The sequence below is a fragment of the Phascolarctos cinereus genome, unplaced genomic scaffold (genome assembly GCF_003287225.1).
Source record: "Phascolarctos cinereus isolate Bilbo 61053 unplaced genomic scaffold, phaCin_HiC Scaffold_4;HRSCAF=312, whole genome shotgun sequence".
In the NCBI taxonomy this organism is placed as follows: domain Eukaryota; kingdom Metazoa; phylum Chordata; class Mammalia; order Diprotodontia; family Phascolarctidae; genus Phascolarctos; species Phascolarctos cinereus.
Window position 1 is genome coordinate 725,986,932 of NW_027555847.1, and position 24,654 is coordinate 726,011,585.

At 52.7% G+C, this 24,654-nt stretch overlaps 1 protein-coding gene across 1 annotated transcript in view; it reads right to left on the reverse strand.

The window, feature by feature from the left end:
• MED15 (mediator complex subunit 15) overlaps positions 1-24,654 on the reverse strand; it is a 90,821-nt gene that overhangs the window by 29,545 nt on the left and 36,622 nt on the right. The window contains 6 exon segments of the mRNA XM_078154491.1: positions 7,344-7,471; positions 7,474-7,513; positions 7,994-8,308; positions 15,679-15,962; positions 19,839-20,018; positions 21,400-21,429. Coding sequence (XP_078010617.1) covers positions 7,344-7,471; positions 7,474-7,513; positions 7,994-8,308; positions 15,679-15,962; positions 19,839-20,018; positions 21,400-21,429 — 977 coding nt within the window.

A 24,654-nucleotide genomic window follows, 5' to 3' on the forward strand; every position in this document is an offset into this window, starting at 1 on the left:
CCACCCTGGGCTCTCCTCCTTGCCCAGAGCTTTCTCAGCAGTCTCCTTGGCAGAGTCCTCACCTGGGTCCAATCACGGGACAAGGGCAGACCTCAGGGCCCTGTGCCAAGCCCTCTCTCTTCTCGGATAAATCACTTCATCAACTCCCATGGATTGCCCAAGCCGTTCGCTATCAATGACTTCCAAGCCTGCATGCCAAGCCTTCATCTCTCTCTGCTCGGTGCTCAGCTCAGGTCCCATACAAGCCTCAGCGACATCTCCCAAATACAACCTGTTATCTTTACTCTCCAAAATCCTCCTCCTCTTCCTCCTTCCCTCCTTTTAATCCCCAAGGCCTGCAGCTTCAAAACTATCCAGGGCCCTTCTCTCTCCATCACGCACCCACCCTGACAGGCTGCCTGGCTCTTCCATCCCACCTCCATGACAGCCCTTCGAGGCATCTGGCCTTTTTTCTCTCCTCTCAGAACCAGCAGTTGAGCTCAAAATGACTTTCTCTCTCGCCTCCCTCTCGATCTCTCTGAGACCCCTAAAACACAGATCTGCCCATGCCACTCCCTGCTCAGGAAATGCCATGTTGCCTCCTCCTGCATTCCTCAGACCGAAGACCAACTCGTCTCTTGGTATCTGAAGCAGAAGACAACTGGGCCCAGCTCTTCTGCATCTGCACACCTTCTACGTCTCGGCCATTCTGCCCCCCCCCCCAGACAGGCTGTGGGGCACACTGTGCCCGTGAGCAGCTGCTTCCCCCACCTGGCTCCCCCTCCCCCACTTCTCTGGTAACGGCTCAGTGTTGGTGTCCCCCCCAATCCCCCTATTACTCTGTACTTACTTCTTACACACTACTGCTGGCTGAGCAAAATGGAAACCCCTCAAAGGCAGAGACAGTCTCATTTTATCTCTTGTACTTCCAAGCCCCGCACAGTGCCAGGCACACACGAGGTCTTTCCCAAACGCACGCTGAGAGTAATCAAGGGGCGGGGAGGGCGATGTGTCCTTCTACGGGGATAACATTGTAAAGAGCTTCGATAGCTTGTTTAATTTAAAAAAATAACATCAAGGGCATAAAGGAAAACTTTTTTAAAGGAGGAAATCTATGAGAGAAAGGGAAGGGGATCTGGAAGATGGAATCATCTGGGACATGAAGAACTGAATTTCAGAGCAGTTCAGGATGTGTGTGTGTGTGTGTGTGTGTGTGTGTGTTCATATGTGAGCGTACAGGAGTCTGTGTATGTAAGCGTGTACGCACGAGCACGTGTATGAGTGTAAGCGTATGAGTGCCTGTGTGTGAGTGTGAGTGTTGAAGAGCTGACCAAATACGTGTTTCATAATGAAGACCTCTTGGTTACAGTGATATCCTGTTGAACGCCGTTAAGTTGCAGGTAGGTAGGCCAGAAGAAAAGGAAGGGAGGGAAGGAGGAAGGGAGAGGGGGAAAGAGGGAGAGATGGAGGGAGGTCCCCCACTCACGTCTCTCCCAGCTACATACAATGCATGCCCAGGTCTTTCCCTCCCGTCCTTCTGACAGAATGCTGCGGAGCTCTGAGCTCCTGAGGGTCTGGCCTAGGTTTCGGTTAACATGCATACACCGCTGCTGAGGACAGACTGGGAGGGCAGTCTCCACCTCTCCTCCCAGACTCTCCCTGAACTCTGGAGTGGAGAGTGTGGCAGATTACAGAATCAGTGTTGGAAGGGACGCCTGAGGCTCCTCATCCAGCCCAACCCTACCCAAGAATCAGCCCATCGGTGTGTGCACCAACCGCCCGGAGCCCTCAAGGGAGGCCTCCCCATCCATCTTCAGATACAGCCTATTCCTGTGAAGGTGAGGCTTTTCCTGGCATCTAGATGGACTGTGCTCCTCTGCAGTTTGCCCCTATCCACTGGGCCTAGTCGCCCTCCCCCTCCTCCAGTTAGCTCCGGGCAGTTTGGCTGCTGGACCCTCCATGGCCTCCGTTCCTTCTGCTGCACCTCAAGAATCTCTGGCAGGGCTCCCACCTGTCAATGGCCTCCACGACGTGGCCTCCCACGATATGTCACCCAGCTATACCTCAGCACCCAGAAATGCAGCAGCTGACCCTGATCCATCCATAAGAAATTGCATCTGGGCAGATTCAGCCCTGGGCTCTAGCTGCCAGTCCAGCCCGCTGCCTCCCCAGCTCATATCAACTGTGCCCCGTCGTGGATGAGGAGGCCGAGTGGCCCCCACAGGGTCAAAGGCAGAGCCCTCCAGCAGTGACTCCAGGGCACAGACACTAACACTTGAGTTTGCTTCAGCAAGAAAAAAAAGGACACATATAAAAACCAACATCCACTTCGTTCCCAAGTTCATCATATCTCATGGCTCACTGAAACGTATGCCCAGGGCCACCCATCCCAGCACACTCCCCAGGGCAGACCATATGGTGCGAGGTGCACAGGGCCCTGCACTGACGTGACTGAGGGGTATTCAGAGCACAGAGAAGGTTTCATCTGGACTCCTAGAAAGCTGAGGGCTTCTTCTTGATCACACGGCAAGCACTGGCTGGGGGGAAGCCTCCCCCCACAAGTGAGGAGGTCCCCCGCCAGCCCTCTACTCTCTAAATCGCTGGCCGACAAACCCCAGCTTCGATGCCTGCTGTCCTCCAGAACAGCCTGTGTAACAACTCCATAAATACCTGTGGCACTGGCTGTCCGCCCAAAGGAAAGGCGATGGGTGGTGTGGAGGACCCAGCAGTGGCAGGCGGGAACTGTGGTCTTATTTGCGTCCCACCTCGGGGCATGGCTGTAGTCATCATCTTTGAGGACAGAGGGATGACAGACAAAAGTAATCGCAAAACAGGAAACACAGGCAGGCTCTGGGCAGGATGAAGAGAAGCACATGCAGCCTCTGGGAAGGGAACACTAGTGAGCTTTGGGCGGGTGGGCAGGGCCCAGGCAGCTGGAGAGAGTTTCAAGGTCCTGAAGCAACTGATAAGGAGATTCAGCAGCAAAGAAAAAAGATTTCTTTTGGGGAAAGTTGGGATCCTCCTCTTTCAGCTTCCTTTTTTAAAATTCCAAACATCTTGAGTTTGAAATAAATCTTGGGAAGTGCATATGCAAAAAAATAAGATCACAGGGCTTGAGGGGGCCTTAGGAATCAAGTCCAATCTGCTCCTTTTACAGAGGAGGAAACTGAGGTCCAGAGAGGGGGAGTGATTTGTCCAAGGCCAAACAGAAGAGAAGCAGGATTAGAGCCAAGGTCCTCGGCCTCACGCCCTCAGCTGCCCGGCCCTGGGTGGCCCTGCCAGCAACTTGGCAAGGGAATTCTTGGATTCACCCCCTCGGGGAAAAATCCAGAAGGTGGCTTCCCTTGCTGCACTAACCACCTCCAAAACCCAGAGGCAGCCATCATGAAGAGAGAAACAACTCGGGCAGAGCATGTCCACTGCCTTGGCTCAAGACCTTCCTTCTCTGCCCCAAAGGCCTGAGCTCAGAAGCAGGTTTTATGAAAGATCCTGTCTCTCCTCCTCTCGGCCTTGGCATGGGGACATGCCCCCCAGCTTGGCTCCCAGTTTGGGAGAAGGATGGCGAGGGGCAGGCACTTGGCGTGTGCTAGAGTTTCTAAACAAAGTTGTTTAAAAGTCATTTCAGACTCCGTAACCCTGACAACGTGCGTGTGCGTGCTTTGTCACCAGCTCCTCTGTTTGTTACCTGGAGTCAGACATCTGCTGTCCCGGGGTCTGCTCGGCCACATTCCAGGCAGTGAGCAGGTGAAAGAGGAGGGAGGGAGGAGGGCAGCACCTCTCTGCGCAGGGAGAGGATGCGTGTGCTAGTTAAGATTAACAAAGCCAAGGAAGGACAGAGAGCGGCCGACAAAGAGGAGCAGGAAGCAGCAGAGGAACACGCAGACCTCCCATCGGCCCATGGCTAGCTCTGTGTGCTTCAGTCCATGCAGCCATGGGGGGGGGGGGGGGGCGGCAGAGGCAGGGTTCCGAAAGGAAAACCCACCAGCATCAGGCCAGGAACAAGAACCGGACCGTCTGGACCCCCAAGCCAGGCTGGGCCGCTCCACCACACCTGCTTGCGCCTCTGACTCCACCTAGCACCCAGAGGCACAGAAGCGAGATCCCCCCCCCCCCCTCCAGGCCAGCCCTCTCTCCTCTAGCTTCATCCATAAAATGACACAGACTAACTAGGCTGGTGCCATGGCCCAGCAGAGAGCGTCCTCTGGCAACAAGAGGAATTCTTTGTCCTTAGAATATGTAAGCAACGGGCCAACAGGGCTTCCTGCGGAGGGGCACCTGAACAAGAGGTCACTGACCCTCTCGGAATGTCAGCACAACACCCCCATGCCCCTTAGTCCCCAAAGTGCTGTCTTCCCTGTGAGGAATGTGGCACGAGGCTTATTCTCCCCAGTTTACAGAAGACCAAACTGAGTCTGGTTAGTAAATGACCAGGCCTGGTCTTCTGCTTCCAAATGGAGGCTCTGCCCACCATCATAGCTGCCTCTGTTTCTACGCTAAGAGAAAGGAAGGCAAATGTGGGCCCAGCTCTGGTTACAGCTGCCACAAACTTGTCTGACCAGAGAGGCTCCCGACACTCTGAACCCTGCCCGTTGCCCCTCGCCCTGAGGAGCCACCAACCCAGGGAAGGGGCAGAGTCAATGTCCAGGGATTTGCTGGCACGTCTGGGCCAGTCCATTGCCATTTGGGGAGCACCGCTCCAAAAAGCATGCAGATGCCCTGACAGCACCACGAAGCCTCCTGAGGCCTGTCCACTATCCCAATCTGCCCCATCCCTGCCCCTAGGCCTCAGCCACAACGGGCAGCCAGTAAGCCAGGGATCACACCCATGGGAGCTGAAACTCTAGAAAGGGTGCCACTTAACCCACACCAAAACACATGGCTGAGGAAGAACACCTTCCTCTCGAGCCACGTCACAGGCCATATGGGCGGCTGGCCTGCGGCCACAAAGCAACTTGCTGATGTAGTCTGCCAGCTTCACCAAGGGAGCGGTGAAGGCCCTACCACGCGAGCAGCCAAGTCTCCACGGCTCCAGTTCGGGCTCCCAGAGAAAGTACTCCTGGCCCCCCTGTGATCCCCATTTAAGCCGCCGTTGGCTTGGGATGGCGCCAGGAGCCGGGGCAGCCTCTGACGCAGAGCTGCTTAACAGAAGATCTCGGAGGAACGCCACGCACTGGGGATGCTCACCTTGAGCCTGGCCTGGCCAGGAACAGGAATTACCTGTTGACAGAAAACCTTCGGGAAGATTCACCAACTTAAGTGCTCCAATCTCTCTGCCCCCAATTCCCAAGGGGAGAGACCCTCACAGCCCCCTCCAGGAAAGGTGGCCACGAGCAACTAGAGCCCCCTGGCAGTGCCAGGGCCGCTGGCCAACCAGCCCTGCAGTCGGTCCTTGCCCTCCTCCTCCACAGTGCTCTGTGGAGGCTCAGAGTCTGAGAAACAGCTGGGGAACAGGGGACTCCCCTCAAAGTTCACTGAGGTCATAAGCCAAAAGCTCCCTCCTAGGAAAGGTCACCAAACTCCAAAGCAGAGAGCCCAAGGAAGCAGCCAGTCCATCTGTTTGTCCAAACAACGAAGTGTACACACGGAGGCTCCCCTCGGGGAGAGGAGGGCGGCGGGTCGCCGTCCAAGCCGGGGGGCCACACTCGCCTCTCTTAGGCTTTCACTTTGGGCTTGAAACGACAAGCATGGATGCAGGCCCAGTACAGAGCTCCAAATACTAAGAGGCCAGCTGATGCCAGACCCTGAGTGGGGCGAGGCCTACTCTGGAGAGGGCGGTGGAGGAAAGGGAGGTGGGAAGAGGAGAGGGCAGAGCTGTGGGGCTGGCGACAGCCCCACCCCGTGTGAAGACACAAAAGGACAGCAGAGCCCCAAGACGTTGGCAGAATCCTGTCTGAAGCTGGGGGACAACCCCCCCCCAGCCAATGCTGTTTCCAGCTCCCACCAAGGGGTAGTGCACATGAGTCCGGCCCCTCTCGGTGGCTTGCACGGTGACTGAGGGACAGAGGGGTCTAGTGGTCGGTCTGTCGGAAAGAAAAACTGCTGGACGGCTCGCCCTGGGGGAAGAGCCGACTCCGCTTTGTGAAGGGCCTGTGCCGCTCAGCTGAGTCTGGGACGCGGCCAATCTGATCGCGGGGGCTTTATGGAGGCCACTGTGGGCGCCTACCCTGGCCCTGCCCCCAAGAAGAGGACGGGGGGCCTCCAGAGCTTGTCTGACCAAGGCCAGGCCTCCTGGCACACACCAACAGGTGGTCACCAGCTCCTTGCCCCATCACTGGCCCGAGCAAGCGCCTTCAGGGCACCGGCCCAGGGCTTTGGCAAGTTCGCCACCGAACAGGAGGAACAGGTCGAGCCTCTGAAAGCTCAGGACCAGCCCGTCAGAGCTGAAAGGCGCTTCCAGCACCGTCTAGACGCTAACGACCTCGCTCTGCAGAGGACACTGAGACCAAAATGGGGGGGTCTTGGCTGCACAACATTTAAAGAACATTTCCAGTTTCATAGACATCATCCACCTCTTCCAAATAACACGCCCAGGTGAGGCGTGAGCTGAGCGAGTGACAGGTCAGTTACCGCCCTCAACGTCCTCCCCGAGGTGGCCTGGGCCACGAACCAGAGCATCTTCCCTGCAGCAGAGCAGGGGCAGGATCCACGGGGACAGATCACCATGCTACGTCCGATGCTAGGGGGCCGATCCTGCCCGACTCCCCGAGCTTGAGCCCACAGAGACAGAAGGGCGAGAGAAACCTCTCCCAGCCCATCTCGTCCTGACCTCACCCCGCGGGCCGAGCGCACGAGGTGGCCCCGAGCTCGGGCCCGCGGCCTCCCAGCAGCGACTACGGCCTCTCACCCGAAGTAAGGAGGCCCCACCCAGGCCATCACCCTTCTTGCCGGTCCCCCGAAGCGGCAGAAAGGGGGAGAGGAGGGAGAAGTGGACACCCAGCCTGGAGGCGCAGAAATGCCATCAGTCACCAAGCCTGTTTCCAACCCCTCTGCTTTTTCTCCGGATGGTCCTTTGGGACCCCTATGCCCTGACATTCCAATCTCATAATCTCACAGGTGGGGTAGAAAGACAAGAGAAGAAGAAAGCAGAGGGCAGAAGGAGAAGGCGTGACATGCCCAGGTTCTTCTCTGTTCAGCACAAAGGAAATGAAGAGGGATGCTAGATACGGACCAGCATCACTGACACCCCAGGCAGGGGCCATCCAGTGGGGATGAGTGCACACCTGTGCCCCCACTCCTCAGGACAGACATGCAAGAAGAATCCAGCCTCCTGCAGAAGAATGGCCAGGACCCTCCTCAGAAGGCTCCCCGAGGCCAGACTCCATGCACTTGCTGCAGGCCGGACTGCCAGGCCTGCCCTCCCTTACCTGTCCTCCTGCGGCGGCGGCTGCAGCTGCCGCGGCAGCGGCGGCAGCCATCTGAGCGACCTGGGCTGCCTGCGCTGCAGCTGCCTGCTGCTGCTGCTGCTGCTGCTGCTGCTGCTGCTGCTGCTGCTGGCCTGCTGCTGGGCCTGCTGTACAACCATCTGGGCTCGGACCTTGAGGACGAAAGTGAGCAGATGCTGGATGTGAGGTTAATGGACCCGGACGCCGGCCCACAGGTGACCTCGCCTGAGAACGCGTTGTGCACAGAACGCAATCTCGGCACTGGAAGAGGTGCTGAGGTGAGGCCCAGGCCGTGACCCTGGGAGGACGCAAGGGCTCAGGGCGTCCAGACTGAACTGACCAAGCATCCTCTGACCGGAGGTGTAAAGGAGGATGGCCCCTGGGCCCTAGGCTCTGTCGGGAGCTGAGGAACAGGGATGCTGTTTACATTCCCTGTGCCTTCGTTTCTCCTTCTGTAAAACTGGGGATGCTCCTCACTGAGAAAAGTACTCTGTCAACAGAAAAGCTGATGAGAAATGGAGCTCCCAGTGACCCTGCAGCCCCATCGGGCAGCGCTCCTCGTCTCTGACCAGCGTGAAGAACGGCCCCATCCCGCCCCAATCCTCAGGGCCCACGAGCCTTCACAGCCTCACCTGCATCACTTTGAGCTGCTGCGGGGTGAGCATCATTTGCCCGGAGAGCGGCTGGGCCTGCGGTACCAGCGGCTGCGCCTGCGGCGGGAGCTGGGGCTGCTGGCTCTGAGCCCCCTGCTGCTGCTGCTGTTGGGGCGGTGGTGCCTGCGTCGGCGGCGGCGGATGGTGGTGCAGCTGCTGGAGCTGCTGCTGCATGGCTTGGGAGGGCGGTGGCGGCTGCTGGGGCGGCTGCTGGGGCTGCATGGCCTGCTGCTGCTGCTGCTGGAGCTGCAGCTGGGCGATGCGCAGCTGCTGCTGCTGCTGCTGCTGCTGCAACTGAAAGCAGAAAACAGGCACATTCCCTGTTACCGGTGGAGCCCTGCACACCTGGCAAGGGGAGGGCCGCTGTGGGGCCGGCCGCCAAGCTCCAAGGGAGCCCTGGGGTCCAAGGGCCGTCGGGACAGTCAGTTGTGATGCAGGAACACCTGAGGGGAGCTGCGGTCACTGCGGGCCGGCAGGCCTCACTCGGGGCTCAGTGCGGGAGGGGGAGGTGACCTTTGTGTAACAACAAAGGGGATCAAGAGAACTCTTTTTAAAGAGCAATAAAACCGTCTAAGTGGGTACAAAAGGACGCTGGCTGTGGCAACTCTAGGCAGGGTTTGTCTGTATAAAGGAGGATCTGGAAGGTGGTGAGGACCTGTCTGGCTCCAGAAGCCTCTGCTAGCATTCCTGTCTGTGCGGTCACAGATCAGCTCTAACTGAGGCAGCAGGGGGCCATCAGAACTGGCTCCCACCCCTAGGCGGTTCACTTACAACCTAAGTCCTGATCTCTCAGACTCAGTTTCCTAACCTGAAAAATGGAGACAATAACAAGAACTGCCCAGTCTAACTTAAAGGGCTGTCTCGAGTTCTTTCTGTAAACACAATGGGAGTGGATGCTGTTTGGAAAGACGTCCCTCCTCACTTCAGGGTGTCAGAAAATCCTCTCAGGCTCTGACGCCCATGCTCTGGGATCCTCCACCTGTCTGCTGCAGTCAGTGCTCACCGGGGCCCAGGCCAGCTGGCCCCTCTCTCCTCCTCGTGCCTGACGCTCCCTGGCTCTCGGAGCCCTCCAGCTGCAGCACAGCCTCCTCCACTCTCCCCTTCCCACAACATGACCTGGTATTTGTTAACTACTGTGTAGAACGTGTATTTATTCACTTTATATTGCTGCCATATAGATTTGTATATGCACTACTTGTCTCCTATCAGTGCCCGATCCTCACAAGAAGGGACTGTTTCCTCTTTCCATCTGTACCCTCAGAGCCTGTCACATAGTAGGGATCTTCTAGGGAAAGCAGAGATGTCTAGCACATGTCGGGCCATCCTCCTTGCCATCCCTGCCTTAGGAGACGGCTTCTCTGAGTGGCTCGTCTAAAAGAAGGCGCCACCCAGGCTGACCTTCTGTGGACGAGCCCCAGGCCTAGCCACGCTTCCGCTCCACAGTGGGCCAAGGGGGCAAACCAAATGGTGGATCTGGTCTCACACGGGCAGAGAACAGGAGCTGACTTGAGCAAGGGAGAGACTGCAGAGCTGAAAATAACGTAAAGTCAAACTGAACTTGTTTTAAAAAACACAATCCCAGAGTTATTTTTAAAGAGCCAACAACAAATAGCAGGCAGGGGCACCCATGGAGAAGGGGCATTGGCTTCCAGCTGGTCTGTTGGCTGTTAGGCCTTGTCTTTCCTATCTTTCCTCTCTCCACTCACGTCACCACGGCCAGGATGGAGTCCTTCCTCTTCCACACAGATGTCCAAGCCCAACTTCTAAAGCACAAGTCTGCCCACGGCACTTCCCCAGATCTATTAGCTCCTCCATGTGGCATCTAAAAATCTTGACGAGGAATAAGCTTTATAAGGTACCTGCTGTGTGCCGGGTGCTATGCTAAGTGCTTTTTACAAATACGATCTCACTGGACCCTCACAACAACACTGGAAGGCAGGTGCTGTTATGATCCCCTTTTTACAGATGAAGAAACTGAGGCAAACAGGGTAGTTAAGTGGCTTGCCCAAAGTCACACAGCTAGTGAGAGTCCACGGCTCACCTTTTTATATGTGTTTGTGTGTGTGCGTGTATGTTTCTGTATGCATGCGTGTGCCCTGGTGTCTCTGAGTGTGTCTGTGTATCTGTTTGTCTCCGTGTGTCTGCGTGTATGCGTGCTTGTGCATGTGTCTCTGTGGGAGGGGGTGGGGAGGAGGGTTGGAGGAGAGATCCGTGCTTCCCCCTCCCATGGAAGGGATGCCCTCCGATTACAGGTTTGGTCTTGCCTCCGTCCTTGCGCAAGGCCTGTCCGTGCGCCCCTGGCAAAGTTGTCCTGTTTTGGCCCATGGTGCTCTAGGATGTCTGTAACCTGGGAAGAAAATCCCTGGCCCCATCCTCAAGCACCCCGATTGCTTGCTGGAGCTGAGGGCAGGCAGCCTTAAAGGCCTTAAAGGAAATAAAGGGGATTGAATCCAGATCTGCCCAGAACCTGACCTGGCCAGCCAAGGACCCAGGTTCAAACCCAATCTCTAACTCACTACCATAGGAGCCCCCGGGCTCGTCACTCGACCCACAGAAGGAGGGGTTCTGAACACATGGCTACCAGGAGGTCCCTGCTCATTCTGAGCCGTGGTGACTCCGATGCCTCTGGCCATAGACTCGCCCTCACTGGATGCCCACCTGACTCAGTCTACCACAACGTCTGTCCTTGTGTTGAGCCCAAACCTGTCCCCATTCTGACCTTGCTCAGAACTAGCCCTTGCTCCTTGTCGCCTTCTGCCAGGCTCCTTTCCTAGAACCTTCCCTGCCTGTGACATCAGAGGAGGAAGCCAATCAGACCTCCCTACAGAACAGCCGGCCCTCCAGTCCCGGCGGCTCACTCTTTGGGACCTGCCACCGCACAGAAGAGCTGGCCGCAGTCCTTTGAGGCTACCTGCCCCAGGTCCTGGCATCTGGACGGTGACCTTCCATTAATGAAGCCAAGGAAAGCATCGACCCTACCCCCCAAAGGCAATTCACCTCTGGAACACCTGAGGGCAAGCCTCACCCCCTCCCCAGCAATGTGGCCAGGGCCAGGGCTCCCCTGGGTTACTGTGACAACCTCTTCACTGGCCTCCCTGCCTCCAGCCAGCGTCCACAGAACCACCACAGAGTGGGTCTGACCACAGCCCCAAAGCCATTCATAAGGCAGCCTGCCTACCCCACACCCTGCAGGGCAGCCCCCTCCCACCTCAGCGCCTCCCCCCAGCACTCCTTCATTCCTTCCCTCACTTAGTGGAGCCGTTCCTGATTTCCTTCTGATTCCCAATAGCTAGTGAGGGCCCCGCCTCTGCACAAGACCTGGGACTTCCTGTCCATGTTTCTCAGTATTCTGATAGACGGTTATTAACAAGAGCGCTCCATTCCCAGCACCTGTCTGTGTCTGGCACACCACAGGAGCTTAATCAGTGCTGACTGACTCACTAGTGGGTGCGAGCAACAAGATGGCAGATTTCATATAAGGAAGACCTTTCCCACCATCGGCACTGAACAGCAATGAAAGGGGCCGCAGTCTCAGGAGGAGTCAGAGGACCCCTATCTCTAAAAGTCTTCCTTCACAAAGAGACTGGATGACGGCAGCTCACGGCCCAGTGGTTAGAGCCCAAGGCCTGGCGTTAGAGAGACCTGAGTTAAAATCCAGGCTCGGGCACATCCTAGCTGTGTGACCCTGGGCGAGTCTCTGTCTGCCTCAGTGTCCTGAACTGTAAAATGGGAATCATAATACTTCTGAGACCTGTCATGAGGGCGAAAGGAGGAAATATTTGTAAAGTGCTCAGCACAGCGCCTGGCACCTGGCTGTCTGCTGTCTGTGCTCGTTCTCGTAGAGGACCATGACATCAGGAAGGTGATGCCAGGACATGCAAGTGAACTGGACTGAAGTGGAGGAGGGCTGTGCAGTCACCACCTGGCACACAGTAGGCCTTTAATAAATGGACCTTTGCTTCCCTCCTTCAAGCCCCACTCCTAAATCTACTGCCAAGGCCTGCCTGCTCTCTAAACTCACCAGGGCTGCCCTGTTCACCCCCTTCCCCAGTTCAGCCTATACCAAGAGCCTCCTACCTGGTCTATCCTGATCCCCCTCCAGCCTTACGGCACTGGGCATGTCATCGTTCTGTTGCCCCCGCTCCTGCTCTCATCAGGTCACTCCCCATCGCTTATAGAATAAAGTGTAAACTTGGGAGCTTCACTAGAGCCAATGTCCAACGTTCTTTTTTTTTTTTTTCCTTAACTCCTAAGCCCCTTCTCCCCCTTTGCATGAAAGCTATGATCCAGGCAAATGGGATTGTTTTCCTGTCTCATCCCTGCCTCCCTCCACCCCTCCTAATCTGCACTGTCTTCTATTCCTAGAATGGACTCTGTCTACTTTAGTCCTCTTCCCTTCAAGGATGGAGACAGCTAGGCTGCATGGTGGGCAGAGTCAGGAAGACCTGAGTTCCAATCTGCCCCCAGACACTTAAGACCTTGGGCAAGTCACTTAAACTCTGTATGGTCTCCTTAACTGTAAATGAAGATAATTAAACAATACTCACCTCCTAGAATTGTTGTGAGGACGAGAAGAGAAGATGATTGTAAAGCACTCAGCACAGTGAGCCCCACTGACTCTACCTTGTGACTCAGTTCTAGATCTGGTTAAGTTCGCCTTCTATTTTAGTATGGGAATTGGGAAAAAAATTTTGCTGCAGCATCTGTCCCTGACCCTGTTATGTGGGAAGCCAGGTCACCTCTCTCTGCTGCTTAGGGCCTAGGTTATACTGACCAGAAACTCAGCCCGATTCAAAGACTGATGCAAGAAGTTTTCTCACAATTTCTGCATTTCAAGCAGCTGACAGTTCTTACTTGAAAACTGATCACACTGATCAATTACTGTTTCCATGTTCCTCTACATGTTCCACTGATTGAATACAGACACTTGGAGGATGCGGTTCACCTCTTTTTCTGATTTCAGGGAATTGCACCTATTTACTCTCCCCCTTCCAACTCAAAAAACTAATCTCTCCTTCAATTAGAAATCACATTGCTTAATTATACATCCTAATTTGTATCCTGCTTATTGTTAATCTTTTAATATAAAAATCTGTCTCCCTCCATATTCGTGGCCCAATGCCAAGCTGAGGAAGCCTGGTCCCAATTTGTTATGCAATTGGCATGCATTGCTTAATAAATCAACATGATCTGAAGCACAAACCTCATGCAACCGTTTTTTTGGTGAGCCAGCCAGGAATACAATACAATAAGTACAATACTGTGTCTAAAACGCCAGGATGTGGTTAGTTTTAATTTATAAGTAAAAGATAAATGAAATGTATCTGTTAGGGAAACACAAGAATATTAATGGTATTCAAGCCCGAAGTTGTAATTAGTAAAATTTTGCTCATTGTGGAAAAATGTCTTGAGTTTCGATTACAGGGATGGTTGTCTGAATTGTCACAGAGACAACAGCAGATAATGGCATGTGCTGCAATCTGAGAATTGCTACAGGTAGGTGTCTGTCCCTGGGAAAAGTTGAGGGGATGACCTTGGTGTGGCCTAAGGTAGGAGCCTCTTTGCTTCTGAACAGGAAGTTTCCCCACTGCACTATTTTCTTTCTGAACAGAAAATCTTCCCATCTGGTTAATCCCGAGCCTGGCTTTGGATACCCTGTGATTTACATGACTGGCTGTCAGATATGACTCATGAATGGAATTAAACAGAACTAAGAGAGCTTGCCCCATGTTACAGGTATATGTCAGGTCAGTCTGTGCCCTTAAGCGAATGAGGCTTGACACTGCTATAACTATATTCTTCTTTTTCCTTTCAGAGAAAATCTCTATAATCAGGGCAGGTGAGCAGTAAGGGTTTTATAAGTATGGTACTAAATAGATTTGGACTGGAACATCTCTGAGTTACTATAATAGGATGCAAGTATGAAAAATCCTACCATTTTCAAGACAAAGATGTAATGCAAAAGTTTTCTAATTAAATGGAATACGCCTTGAGAAAACAACAGGATTTGATTGTTTTCTCTAAGAACTATATACATACATACATACATACATATATGTGTGTGTATATATATATATATATATATATATATATATATATACACACACACATACATGTATATATATGATAGACTTCTAAATGTATCTAGTAAGAAAATTCAGGCTTTAGTAATAAGCTCTCAAAATTGGATTAAGGATTTATATAAAGGATTTAAGGATTTGTATAAAGTTACATTAAGAAACTGAAATTATTTCCCCATTTCTAAAGTATCCGTCTGATAATTTTAAAAGACAGAAGAGTTCACCTGCAGTTAGACACTCGTTTTGTTTTTTTTAATTCTTATATCAGGTACAGTTTAGATAAAGATAGAGGATAGAAACAGTTAGTGGTACATTAAAACTAAAATTCTCTGAAGTTCCAGGTTTGGAGAGCACAATTTAAGATATTGTACACTAAACAGTATTAAGTCTTGTTACTGGTGGATTTTAGAGCAATTGTCTAGGAATGTCTACAAGTAATTTGGAAACAGAAAAGCAGGGCCCCCTTCACAGCTGTCCTGAGAATGAGACCTATTCCAGAATGTTCAAGAGAAGATATTTCCAGGGCCCAGATGACTCCATGGGACATCTGGGACTCAAGAGGAAATGATTAAATGGACGCTGGCAGTGGGTTACTAGGACATAAGGAGACCTAGATGTTATTCAGTACTGATGATCATCATTGTATAGCTTTGGCCTGATGTTTCATGGTGCTTATCTTTGCTGAGTTTTCTTGGTTACCTTGTGACATGTAAATCTCCTCTCTCAAAGTTGATACAGTGTGAGTCTTCTAAGTAGTTGGGTCCACAGCCTGAGTCACGTCATTCTGATTATGAATATATCTCAAACCTTGATCCATGGGCATGGGAGGGGGCATGAATGGAAAGGGGGAATTTTCAATCAAAGGAAGTCCAAAAGGGAACTGGTCCCAATTTACTGAGCAACTGGCATACAGTGCTTAACGAACGGATATGCTTGTAGCTTAACATGACTTCAGTCGTTGAATCAATCACCACACCAGTGTCTGGCGCTGTGAGGGGCTTTATAATGCTCATTCTCTTCCCTTCCGTCCCAGCTCAGTCCCAGGATCCCAGCAGCCCATGTGAATGCACCTGCTTCCTCCTTTCTTTGCAGCTCCAGCTCCTGCTACCTCAGGCCCTGGAGAGAAGGTCAGGATGGCGGCCATCCCTCCCTAGCGCTGCGCTTGGGTGTCCAGCCGGCAAGCAACAGATGAGGGGGCCGCCTAATTAACGTATGTTCGATCACCCTGGCTGAACCACAATGGCATGACCGACAGGGAAGGGCTCCTCCTGGAGGGGGCGGGACATGACAAAGGAATTTCTGGAATTCCTTCCAGACCTGATAAACCAACATCAGTGGCTATCCTTCTACTAAACTAAAGGCGATGAAAATCAACCTTCCAGCTGATATTGCCATGGCAAGGTCCCAAGGGCTCTGGCAGAACCTCAAGGTCTGAAGGCTCCTCAGAGAGCTGGATCTCAGCAGGGGGGCTAGCCTCACATCCTTCCCTCCCTGGCAGCAATCTCAGGATGGGGGGGCTCACTACCTCTGAGGCTTTCCGGCAGGTGTAGCCTAACCCCTCCCCAGAGCAGCCTCCTCCCTCACCTGCTGCTGGCTCTGATGGTGGAATTTCAGCAGATGCTGCTGCTGCTGCTGCACAGCCACCTGCAGCTGCTGCTGCTGCACAGCCACCTGGAATTGCTGCTGCTGCTGCTGCTGCTGCTGCTGCATGGCATTCTGCTGGGCCTGGAACTGCTGCTGTTGCTGTTGTTGCTGCTGCTGCAGCGCCACCTGCTGCTGAGCCTGGAACTGCTGCTGCTGCTGCTGCTGCTGTTGCTGCTGCTGCTGCTGCTGCTGCTGCAGAGCCACCTGCTGCAGCTGGAGCTGGGCTGCAAAGACCACAGAGCCTGCCCTGTCCAAAAACCCTCCAAGGCCCTGGCTCAGCCTGGCACTGCCCCGCCCAGCTGCTGCCAGCTTTCTTTTGGGGGGGGAGTTGGCTGCTCCTGGGAAGCCCCCAATAGAGCAACCTGCTGAACTCCGCATGCCCTCTGACCTAGCCAAGCTGCCCCCCCAGAGACAGAAGAGGCAGCATGTCCAGGACAACAAAAATACAGAGGACGGCTCCTTCTGTGGGAAGGAGGAACCGGAAGCCAAGGGCTTTGCACTCCTTCAAGTGCTGGCAAGGGAACGGGAGGATTAGGAAAAGGCCGAGAAGACTTCCAAAAGCTGACTGAGCAGCAGCCGAGCGCTCCCCGAGGCCGGGCCAGGAAGCCCACCAGCCCCTCTCGACAGAGAGGAACGAGACACTACTTCTGAGCTTGGCCAACCCGGGGTGTGCGTGCTGGGGGGTGCTCGACTAAGCACACTCATGGCAGCGTTTTGTTTCTCTTTTTGTCATTGTAGGGAGAGAAAGTGGGAAGGAGGGAAAAAAAATCTGTTAATTTAAAAAAAATTAAAATACAAAACCCAGCCCTTCCTTCTTCTCTACAGTGACTTAGAATTGCTAGCTAGCCTTGATCTTCTAAGAGGAGCCCTCCTGAGCCCTCAGCATGGCCAGAAACACCAGCCATTCACAAAATACCCTCAAAGAACGGCTTGGGGAAGCCATGCCCCACACCCATGACTCCACTGGTCCCGAGTGGCTAAAATCTCCAGTCCTGCTCCCCCCGGAAACAAGTCTGCACAACTGAGAGCTGGGGAAGGACAGCGTGGCGTAGGCGCGCGTCCCCCAGCAGCAGGGCCGGACCCGAGGACGCTGACTCACTTGTCAGTGACTCAGACACCGCTAAAAGTGGGGATGTCCACTGGTGAGCGATGTCATACACACAGCTGAAATGACAGGTCCCATCCAAAAACAATGGGGGCGGGAAACAACCCCTTACCCTCATTAATCACGTCCAAGAACAAGACCAGTATCTTCAGAAATAAGAGGAAGTTCTGGACTGGATGGTCCAGAAAGAAGCCAGATAAAAGAACAAAATGAAAATGCTTCCTCTTCCTCCACCCTGTGTACCACGGCTTGAATCCTTCAACAACAAAACGAAGCCTTCCTCATGAAGGGTGGGGACAGTGGCAAGAGGTCAGCTCGGTGGCAGGGCCCAGGAAGACTGGGAAGGGGAGGAAGGCCCAAGCCTACAGTGAGAAAACCTCCTCTCGACTCCCCTCCCAAACTCAGCAGGCTCCGAGGGAGCCAGAAAAGCAAGGGGCTGTCCAGCTGAAAAGCCCCTCACGACTACTCCCACTACAGTGAGCCCCTCTAAAGCAAGGAAGCCAGGCAAGAAGGGGCTCAGAGACTGCAGCCAAAGTGCAACCTTTCCAATCTGGGAACTTTTCTGCACTGTTCTGAGACTCCCCCGGGCTCATCCACACCGGCTCATGCTCCATCCTCCCCCATACAACACAAGGCTGGCAAAGAGGCTCCCACAGGAAGGAAAGACAACCATCCCACAAAATTTTTCTTCCTGACACAAATGCCAATCAGGGAACCACAAGGGCCAGAGGCAGCAGGCGCTGGGGAGAGGGGCAGCCACAGAGGCGGGGATCACAGAGGTGAGTGTGCCTGTGCAAAGGTTCCAGAAATGCCCCTTTGGGTCAGAGCTTCCTCAAAGCTTCCTGACAATGAACAAATGTTTCACAGAATTATAGATGTCAGAGCCAGAAACTACAGGACCGAAGAGCTGATCCAACTCTTTCACCTACAGCTGGGGAATCTAAGGCCTGGAAAGAATTAGTCAACCAAAGAATTGGAAGGGCTGGGGAGCCCACCAAGGACAGCTCCTCTTTTTACAGAGGGAGACGCCAAGGCACCGAAGGTGTTAATGGCTTTCCCAGGTCCCACAGCTAGCTTCTTCCCTATTACTGCATTGCCTTTTAGGTGAACTGTCCAGAATCGTGGATACTATGTGAGAGAGAAAGGATTTGAGCCCACTTCCTCTCCCTTTCCACTTTGCTGAACAGCCTTGATGCCGAGTCCTGTCTTGTGCAAGGCAGGATGGAAGCATACGCAGATGCAGCTGAGGAGAGCTGAAGGCCCAGAAGCTGTCTTTATTCAACTGACACAAGACATCAGTGCGGGCAAGACGAACGCAGGGGCATGTTTAAATGACTAAAGAATCTTTGTTGTCCAGTCAATGCCCGTCAACTGGGGAGCAGCTGTGTGAGCTAGGGTCCCCAAATAGAAGGGAAGGCGGCCGTGCCGTAAGAAATGCTGCTATGGGATGGACGCAGAGACACAGAGAAGCCTGGCAAGACCTAAGTGGACTGATGCAGAACCAGGAAGACAGTCTACACAACCACGGAAACAGAAAGAATCCCCACAAAATAAACAAAACAATGTTGAGGAATTATGAAGAAGAATCTGGTTCCAAAGAAGAGACACCTCCTCCTCCTTCTCTAGAGTTTTGTACATCAGTTTTGCTAAAAAAATCTTTCTTATTTTTTTAAAAAAATTCTTTATTATAAAGGATGTCTCTGTGACAGGGAAGAACAGGGACACAAAAAAATCTAGGAGACGCAAAAACAAAATTTTGATAGTCATAAAAAAACTTACTTTAAAAAGAATGGCTTTAAAATCATTCTGCATTATCAATTTATAATCAATAGATACACTAATTATCAATTATTTTTATTTGCTCTATTAGGTAACATTTTGTTGTTGGAGTTTAGAGTTGTGATATCTACCCAAAATCACCTCCCTCCCCCTGCCACCTCTCTTAGGTCTTGATTAGAACCCAGGTCTCCTAATCCCAAATCAATGTCCCTTCGATGAGCTCAGGTACCATCTCCCTCCTGCAAGGCTGGCACAGGCTAGTGATCTTCATGGGATTCTGCACCCTCGCCCTTCACTCTAATCCCTCCAAATTAACACTTTTTTTCGGGAAATGCCCCAATCTATTTATTGCTTGGGGGCCTGCACCCTGCAGCTTTACTTCAACTTTGGACAGAAAGGGGAACGAGGAGATCGAATACTCTGTTCCACAGCGGGTCCTATTCAATCCACTGCCTCCACCCCCAGTGACTAGCAGAATGCCACTAGTCACTGTGGGTGCAGGCACCTGCAGATGCCTCAGAAATGCTTGCTGACTGAATGATGGCCAGAAGGGGCAGCATCCCTGGGACCCAAGGCAAGAGACAGCTGAGAAACAAGGTCCAACACTACCATCAACAAAAAGGTGGCAGGACATTAGTTAGGTCCTGAGATCAGACTTTAGAGCTGGAAAGAGACTGCAGATGTTACCTGGCAAAGCCCCTCCATTTTACACAGGAAGAAACTGAAGCCTAGGGAGAGGGTGGGGTCCCTCAAGGTCACGCGGATCATAAATGGCAGAAGCTGGACAGGAAGCCAGGTCTCCTGATCCCTAGCCCCAGCTGACTTCCTCACAGCCAGAAGTCTCACCGTGATGTCAAAGGGCTAACGACACTTGGAATGAAGGAACACCACATGACAAAGTGGTCAGATGGTCCATCCCTAGGCCTGAACGCCCCTCCAACAACAGCCCAGCCCAGTTCTAGGGCCATTCTGCTTTTGGGGGAGCCCAGCAAAGTCTTGCTTCTGTCTTCCCCATTCACCACAATGGTGAACCAAGGGACCCAGCATCTAGCTGGGACTGTGTCAGGCCTTCTTGAACCCTCCCCATGATCCCTAGCAGAGGAGACAAGAGACAAGGCTCCACACTCAGGGACAACATCCACGTCAAGGAATTCCCAAGAAGTAGCTAAGTCACGGTACTTACTCGGCTGAGTGGTGGCAGAAACAAGAGACATACCATGAGGGGGCATTGCTGAGGTGCCAGGCGGTGGCTGTCCCGAGAGGGTCATTGGCTGGCCCACTCCTCCGAGCCCACTTATCCCGCCCAGGGATTGGCCTGGGCCCCGAGACGCCATCCCAATTCCAGTCGCTCCAGCTGGGGGTCCACCTGTGAGGTTCTGTAGGGCATTCATAGGATCTGTGGGGGGATGGGGAGAAGTGGGGGAAATGGCACCACTGCTCAAAAGGGAGGGCTCAGGCTGGCTACCCTGCCCTGGGGGTCACCATTGCCAAAACAGAACCCACTCCTCTGCTGTCCATAGGCTTTCTTTCTTTCTTGGTCCAGATCCCTACATTAGTGTAGGGAACTGATGTGGAAAATGCTTTCCATTGATGGGATCTGCAACTCCCCTGAAAACTAAGAGTCTGGGAGCACTGCCAAGCCCAGGGTCTGGGTGGCCAGGGTCACCCAGCCAGTGTACCTCACGAGGGGGACCTGGAACGCTGGTGTGACACTGCTCTACCTAAAATGAGCCTCCCCTCTTCTCCCCCCTACCACCACCTGGGGATAAACTGAGCAGATCCCATGTTCTTGGCACTGAATAGGATTGAGCAAAAAGAAATTCTTCCCTAGAGCCAAAGCTGTGAAGTTAGCAGCAACCCTTTAGCTTAAATACCCCACCCACACTGCTCCTCATTAACTGAGCCTCAGTGAGTTTGGGCTAAGCAAGAGCCTGGTCCAAAGTGAGGGCTGCAGTAATCCCAGGTTTCGGAAGTCCACCACCAACCCCAGCAAACAAGGGCACCATGTCACCCACCTAGCCAAAAGGCTGCCAAGAAGAGCTCCCTCCCTACAAGGTCAAGCTCAGCAGGGCTCTAGGCCTGCTCACTCATTGGACACTTCTTGGGGTTCTGACATCTTCTGACCCAGAGGACACCCCCCTCTTCTGAAGGATGGAGGGATCCAGTAAAGCAGTATGCTAAGACAGAGGGACTAGAGGTGCCAAAGGGGCCCCTGGGTACTGGAGAAGATGTTTTCATTCGGGCCCTCTAAGATGTACTGGGAAATAACAAAACTCTCTCTTTGAATAGGGAATAATCCAGAAAATTCCCAATTGAATTAATCCAGGTCCTACATACCAGATGCACATGCACAGGGCCAAGGAAGAACTGAACAAGAAAGGCAGGGTAAGCAAGCCCAGCAGAGAGAAGACAAGTGTCCTAATATCAGTCTGGAAATAGCTGTCTCATTTCTTCTCAGGGCTTGAGTGGAGGGGGCGGGGCAGGCAGAGTGGGAGTTGTTTTCTTTTCTTGCTAAGACAAGTGGAATGTCTTGGTATGAGAAGGGAGTTCTCAATAGTCTGAGATGAATCAATTTAGTGGCCAGAAGCAATTTAGTGACCTCAAGTTTCTGCCCTAACTGATACTTTCTTTGAAAAACCACTCCTCTGTTCATGGGGAAAGGCATCCAGCTCAAAAGCACATTCTGAAAGCTCACCCTCCCTCCCCCCTCCCCCCATCTCTAAATGACTGATCATAACATGGAATTGGGTGAAGGGAGGGTGGGGGAAGGTTCTTACCGCTAACAGATGCCTGAGATTTCTTGTTATCTATTAAAGAAAAAACACAAAGATAAACCCTCAGAAGCACATCATCCATTAGCATATTCCCTCTTAATCTGTAGGCACTTCAACCAGCCTACGATCGAGGCTTTCAGAAGGTCACGTAAGCTGACAAACTGGGGCTCCCAAAGTAGGATGGCCCCCCGGGCCCCGATGACTTCAGAGGGCAGCAAGTCCAGCCCTTATGAGAGACCTGGGATGCCCCAAGGAGCACACACCGTTCTCCAAGAACCAAGAGACTATCTCGAACAGGCAACAATGGTGGAGATAACGCAGGTGCCTAGGGTCACCAAATGGTGTCCTCGGGAGGTTGAGAAGTGCTTAGGCTAAAGCTGGATGGCGGAGGTGCATGCAAGGAAGGGCATGCAAATCAAGGTGAGCCCCGCAACTGACCTAGACTCCCAGGGCTCCCAGGGCTCTAAATGACCCGAGGCCTTCAGGGCCACAATCTTCCACATCCAGGGACTGCCCTAGACCTAGAAGTCATAGAATCTTGGACTCCGGACCCAGAAGGGACATAGCTCAGACAGCTGTGGGCCGTGGAAGCTTGGCCAAGGCAGCTCACCCCTCTAGGCCTTTTAAGGTCCTTATCAAAATAGGGATAAGCTTCTCCCCAAAGAGCTCTAAGAAGCACCTTCAAGTGTGATAGAAACATGAGCTACAACTCATAGGAGATTACCAAATCCAATCACCTCATTTTATAGAGGGGGAAACTGAGACCTAAGACAAGAAGGGCTAAGAGGCAGTGTGCGGTAGTGGGAAGAGCACTGAATTTGAACCCAGGCGCTGGGCTTAAACCCTGAGTTGGCCTTGGTTAGGTCACTTAGCCTATCTCTAGGCATCTGTCACCTCAGTTTCCTCATCTATACAATAAGGGCATCATACTAGTGGATCTCCAGGTTTCCTTATGGCTCTAAAGTCTGTACCTTTGACTGACCCAAGGTCACCCAAGGAACTAGCGACAGGAGCATAAGGCATCAGCAAGGTGGCCCTGCTGAAAAGCTCTGCTTGGGCAGAAATCACCTAGTGACTCCAAGAGAGCCGCAGACAACACAAAAATATTCAACACGGGCTTCAAAGGAGATTTAGCATTTTAGGAGGGACCGTGCTAAGTTGGAGAAAACTGGCATCTTGAGGAGGGCAACTGGGATGTGGAAGGCCCCGGAGTGCACACACTCGGGGACCTGTTGAAGGAACCAGGGCTGATAAGCCGGCTGTCATCAAGGCCTCAAAGGCCACCGTGTGTGACAGCGCTCAGGCCTGCTCTGTTTGGCCAACATAGCCTGGACGTCAGGGGATACCTTGCGATGAGAAGGCCCAGGATCCTGGGAGATGGCAGGTTCCCTGCACCAGAGGCCTCCCACCAGAGGCTGTGGAAGAAAGCCTTTTTCGGGTGCAAGTAGCCTAGATGCCTCAGAAGACTCTTCTGACCCGGAGATCATGGTGAGTCACAGGATTAGAGACCCTCAGAGGCAGAGGTCAGCTAGTTCCAATTTCCCCAGGGAATGCAGAGATCCCTACCACAACCTATAGAAAATATCTTTTCCCTTAATCTCAGGGTCCTTTCTAAGTACTGACCTCCCCTGCCTAGGTCATCCAATCCAATCAGCATTTATGAAGCACCTACTTAGTACAATGTATTGCAACAGCTCCCGGGACGTAAGGATGAAAGAAAAAGCAGTCTCTGTTCTCGGTGAGGAGGAAGGATGTTTGAGGCCCGGGGAATGGTCCGCACAAAGGTGCCACGAGGAACTGCCAAGTCTGGGGGACACACCACACAGGCCAGTTTGGCTGGAAGTGTGTGTGTGAAGGGGAATGGGAAGACACAACAGAATGGGAAGTGTGGGCTTCACAATACTGAGCTCTGGAGCTCGTCATTTGTTTCATTTTCTCCTCGAGGCTACTGCCTCCTTGTTGGGAGTGAATAAGTCTTCATCAGCAGGGGAGGGATGGGGTCAGTTGTGACCTCCTAACATCGCAAGTCAATCCAGTTACACATTCCCAACAACATACTGAGAGGAGTAGTGACTTGCCCAAGGTCACGCCATCAAATTCCTATGAACAAGACTTAACAAGAGTCATTCTGTTAAAGGGAGAGGATTCTCTAGTCTGTAGATAATTCATGTACTTAGTTCTTAGAGCGCTTTCATTTCAGAATAGCAGAGGAAGGAAACACAGATGAAATTCAGCTCCCAGCCCCACAAAAGGAGGGGCTGACGGTGGAAGGAAGCTGTGACTCACAGCAAAGATGAAGCTCTGAGGTTAACGCTGACCTACTTCCTTGCTCCTCCAGTCACCAAGACTAAGATGCACAGCTGCAGATGGGATTTGGCTGGGCCTGTGGGCAACGGGAGATGTGACTGACCGTCCCAAAAGAATGACCGAGCACTTCTAGACTGGAGATGCCGTGAGGAACCTCTGAGCGGGAAGGCACCTGCAGGCAGCATCAAAGCCAGCCTCTACTTTCCAGCGAAAGAGAATCCGAGGCCCCAAGAGGGGAGGCAGCTCGCCCAAGGTTGCTCAACGGACCGATGGCTGGCCCGACCAAGGGCAACCAAGGGAAAAGGAGAAAGACGCTGACGAAAGCTCACCATAAAGGAGCCAGTGTCTTCCTGGCATTCGGGTGACTAGTCATGACATTAACATGGAGCCAAAGAACACAAGATTGTCTAAGCTGAAAGGCACTTAAGAAATGCCCTCTTTGGTGAGAGAGAAAGAACTTGAAACCAGTGACTGGCACATAACAGGCACTTAATGAATGTTTGCTGATTGACTGACTGAAACCCAGAAAAGGGAAGTGATTTACCCAAGGTCCCACAGAAAGTCTACAGTAAAATTGGGCCTAGAACCCAGGGCCCCAGATCTCCCAAACTGGTTCCTTTTCCTCTATACCACCATGGGACAAGGAACAAATCAGGAACCATTTACTTAAATTGGAAATCTTCCGTCTAAGTAATAAGCAGGTTCAACCCTGTTAAGACTCCAGATCAGACAAGATCAGACACATTCTTGTCTCTACTACACACCAGTATGGCCATAGCCCTCATGAGAAGGGGCTTCCCAGGCTTCTTGGCAAGAGTGGGAGATCTTGAGTGGGAAACATTGTATATCACTTGTTCAATATTAGTTCTGCTGAATTTTCTCCCCTTTTTATTCTAAGGGATGGGATTGGTGGCAGGGCATGGATGGTTACAATGGGAAATGCTGCTGATT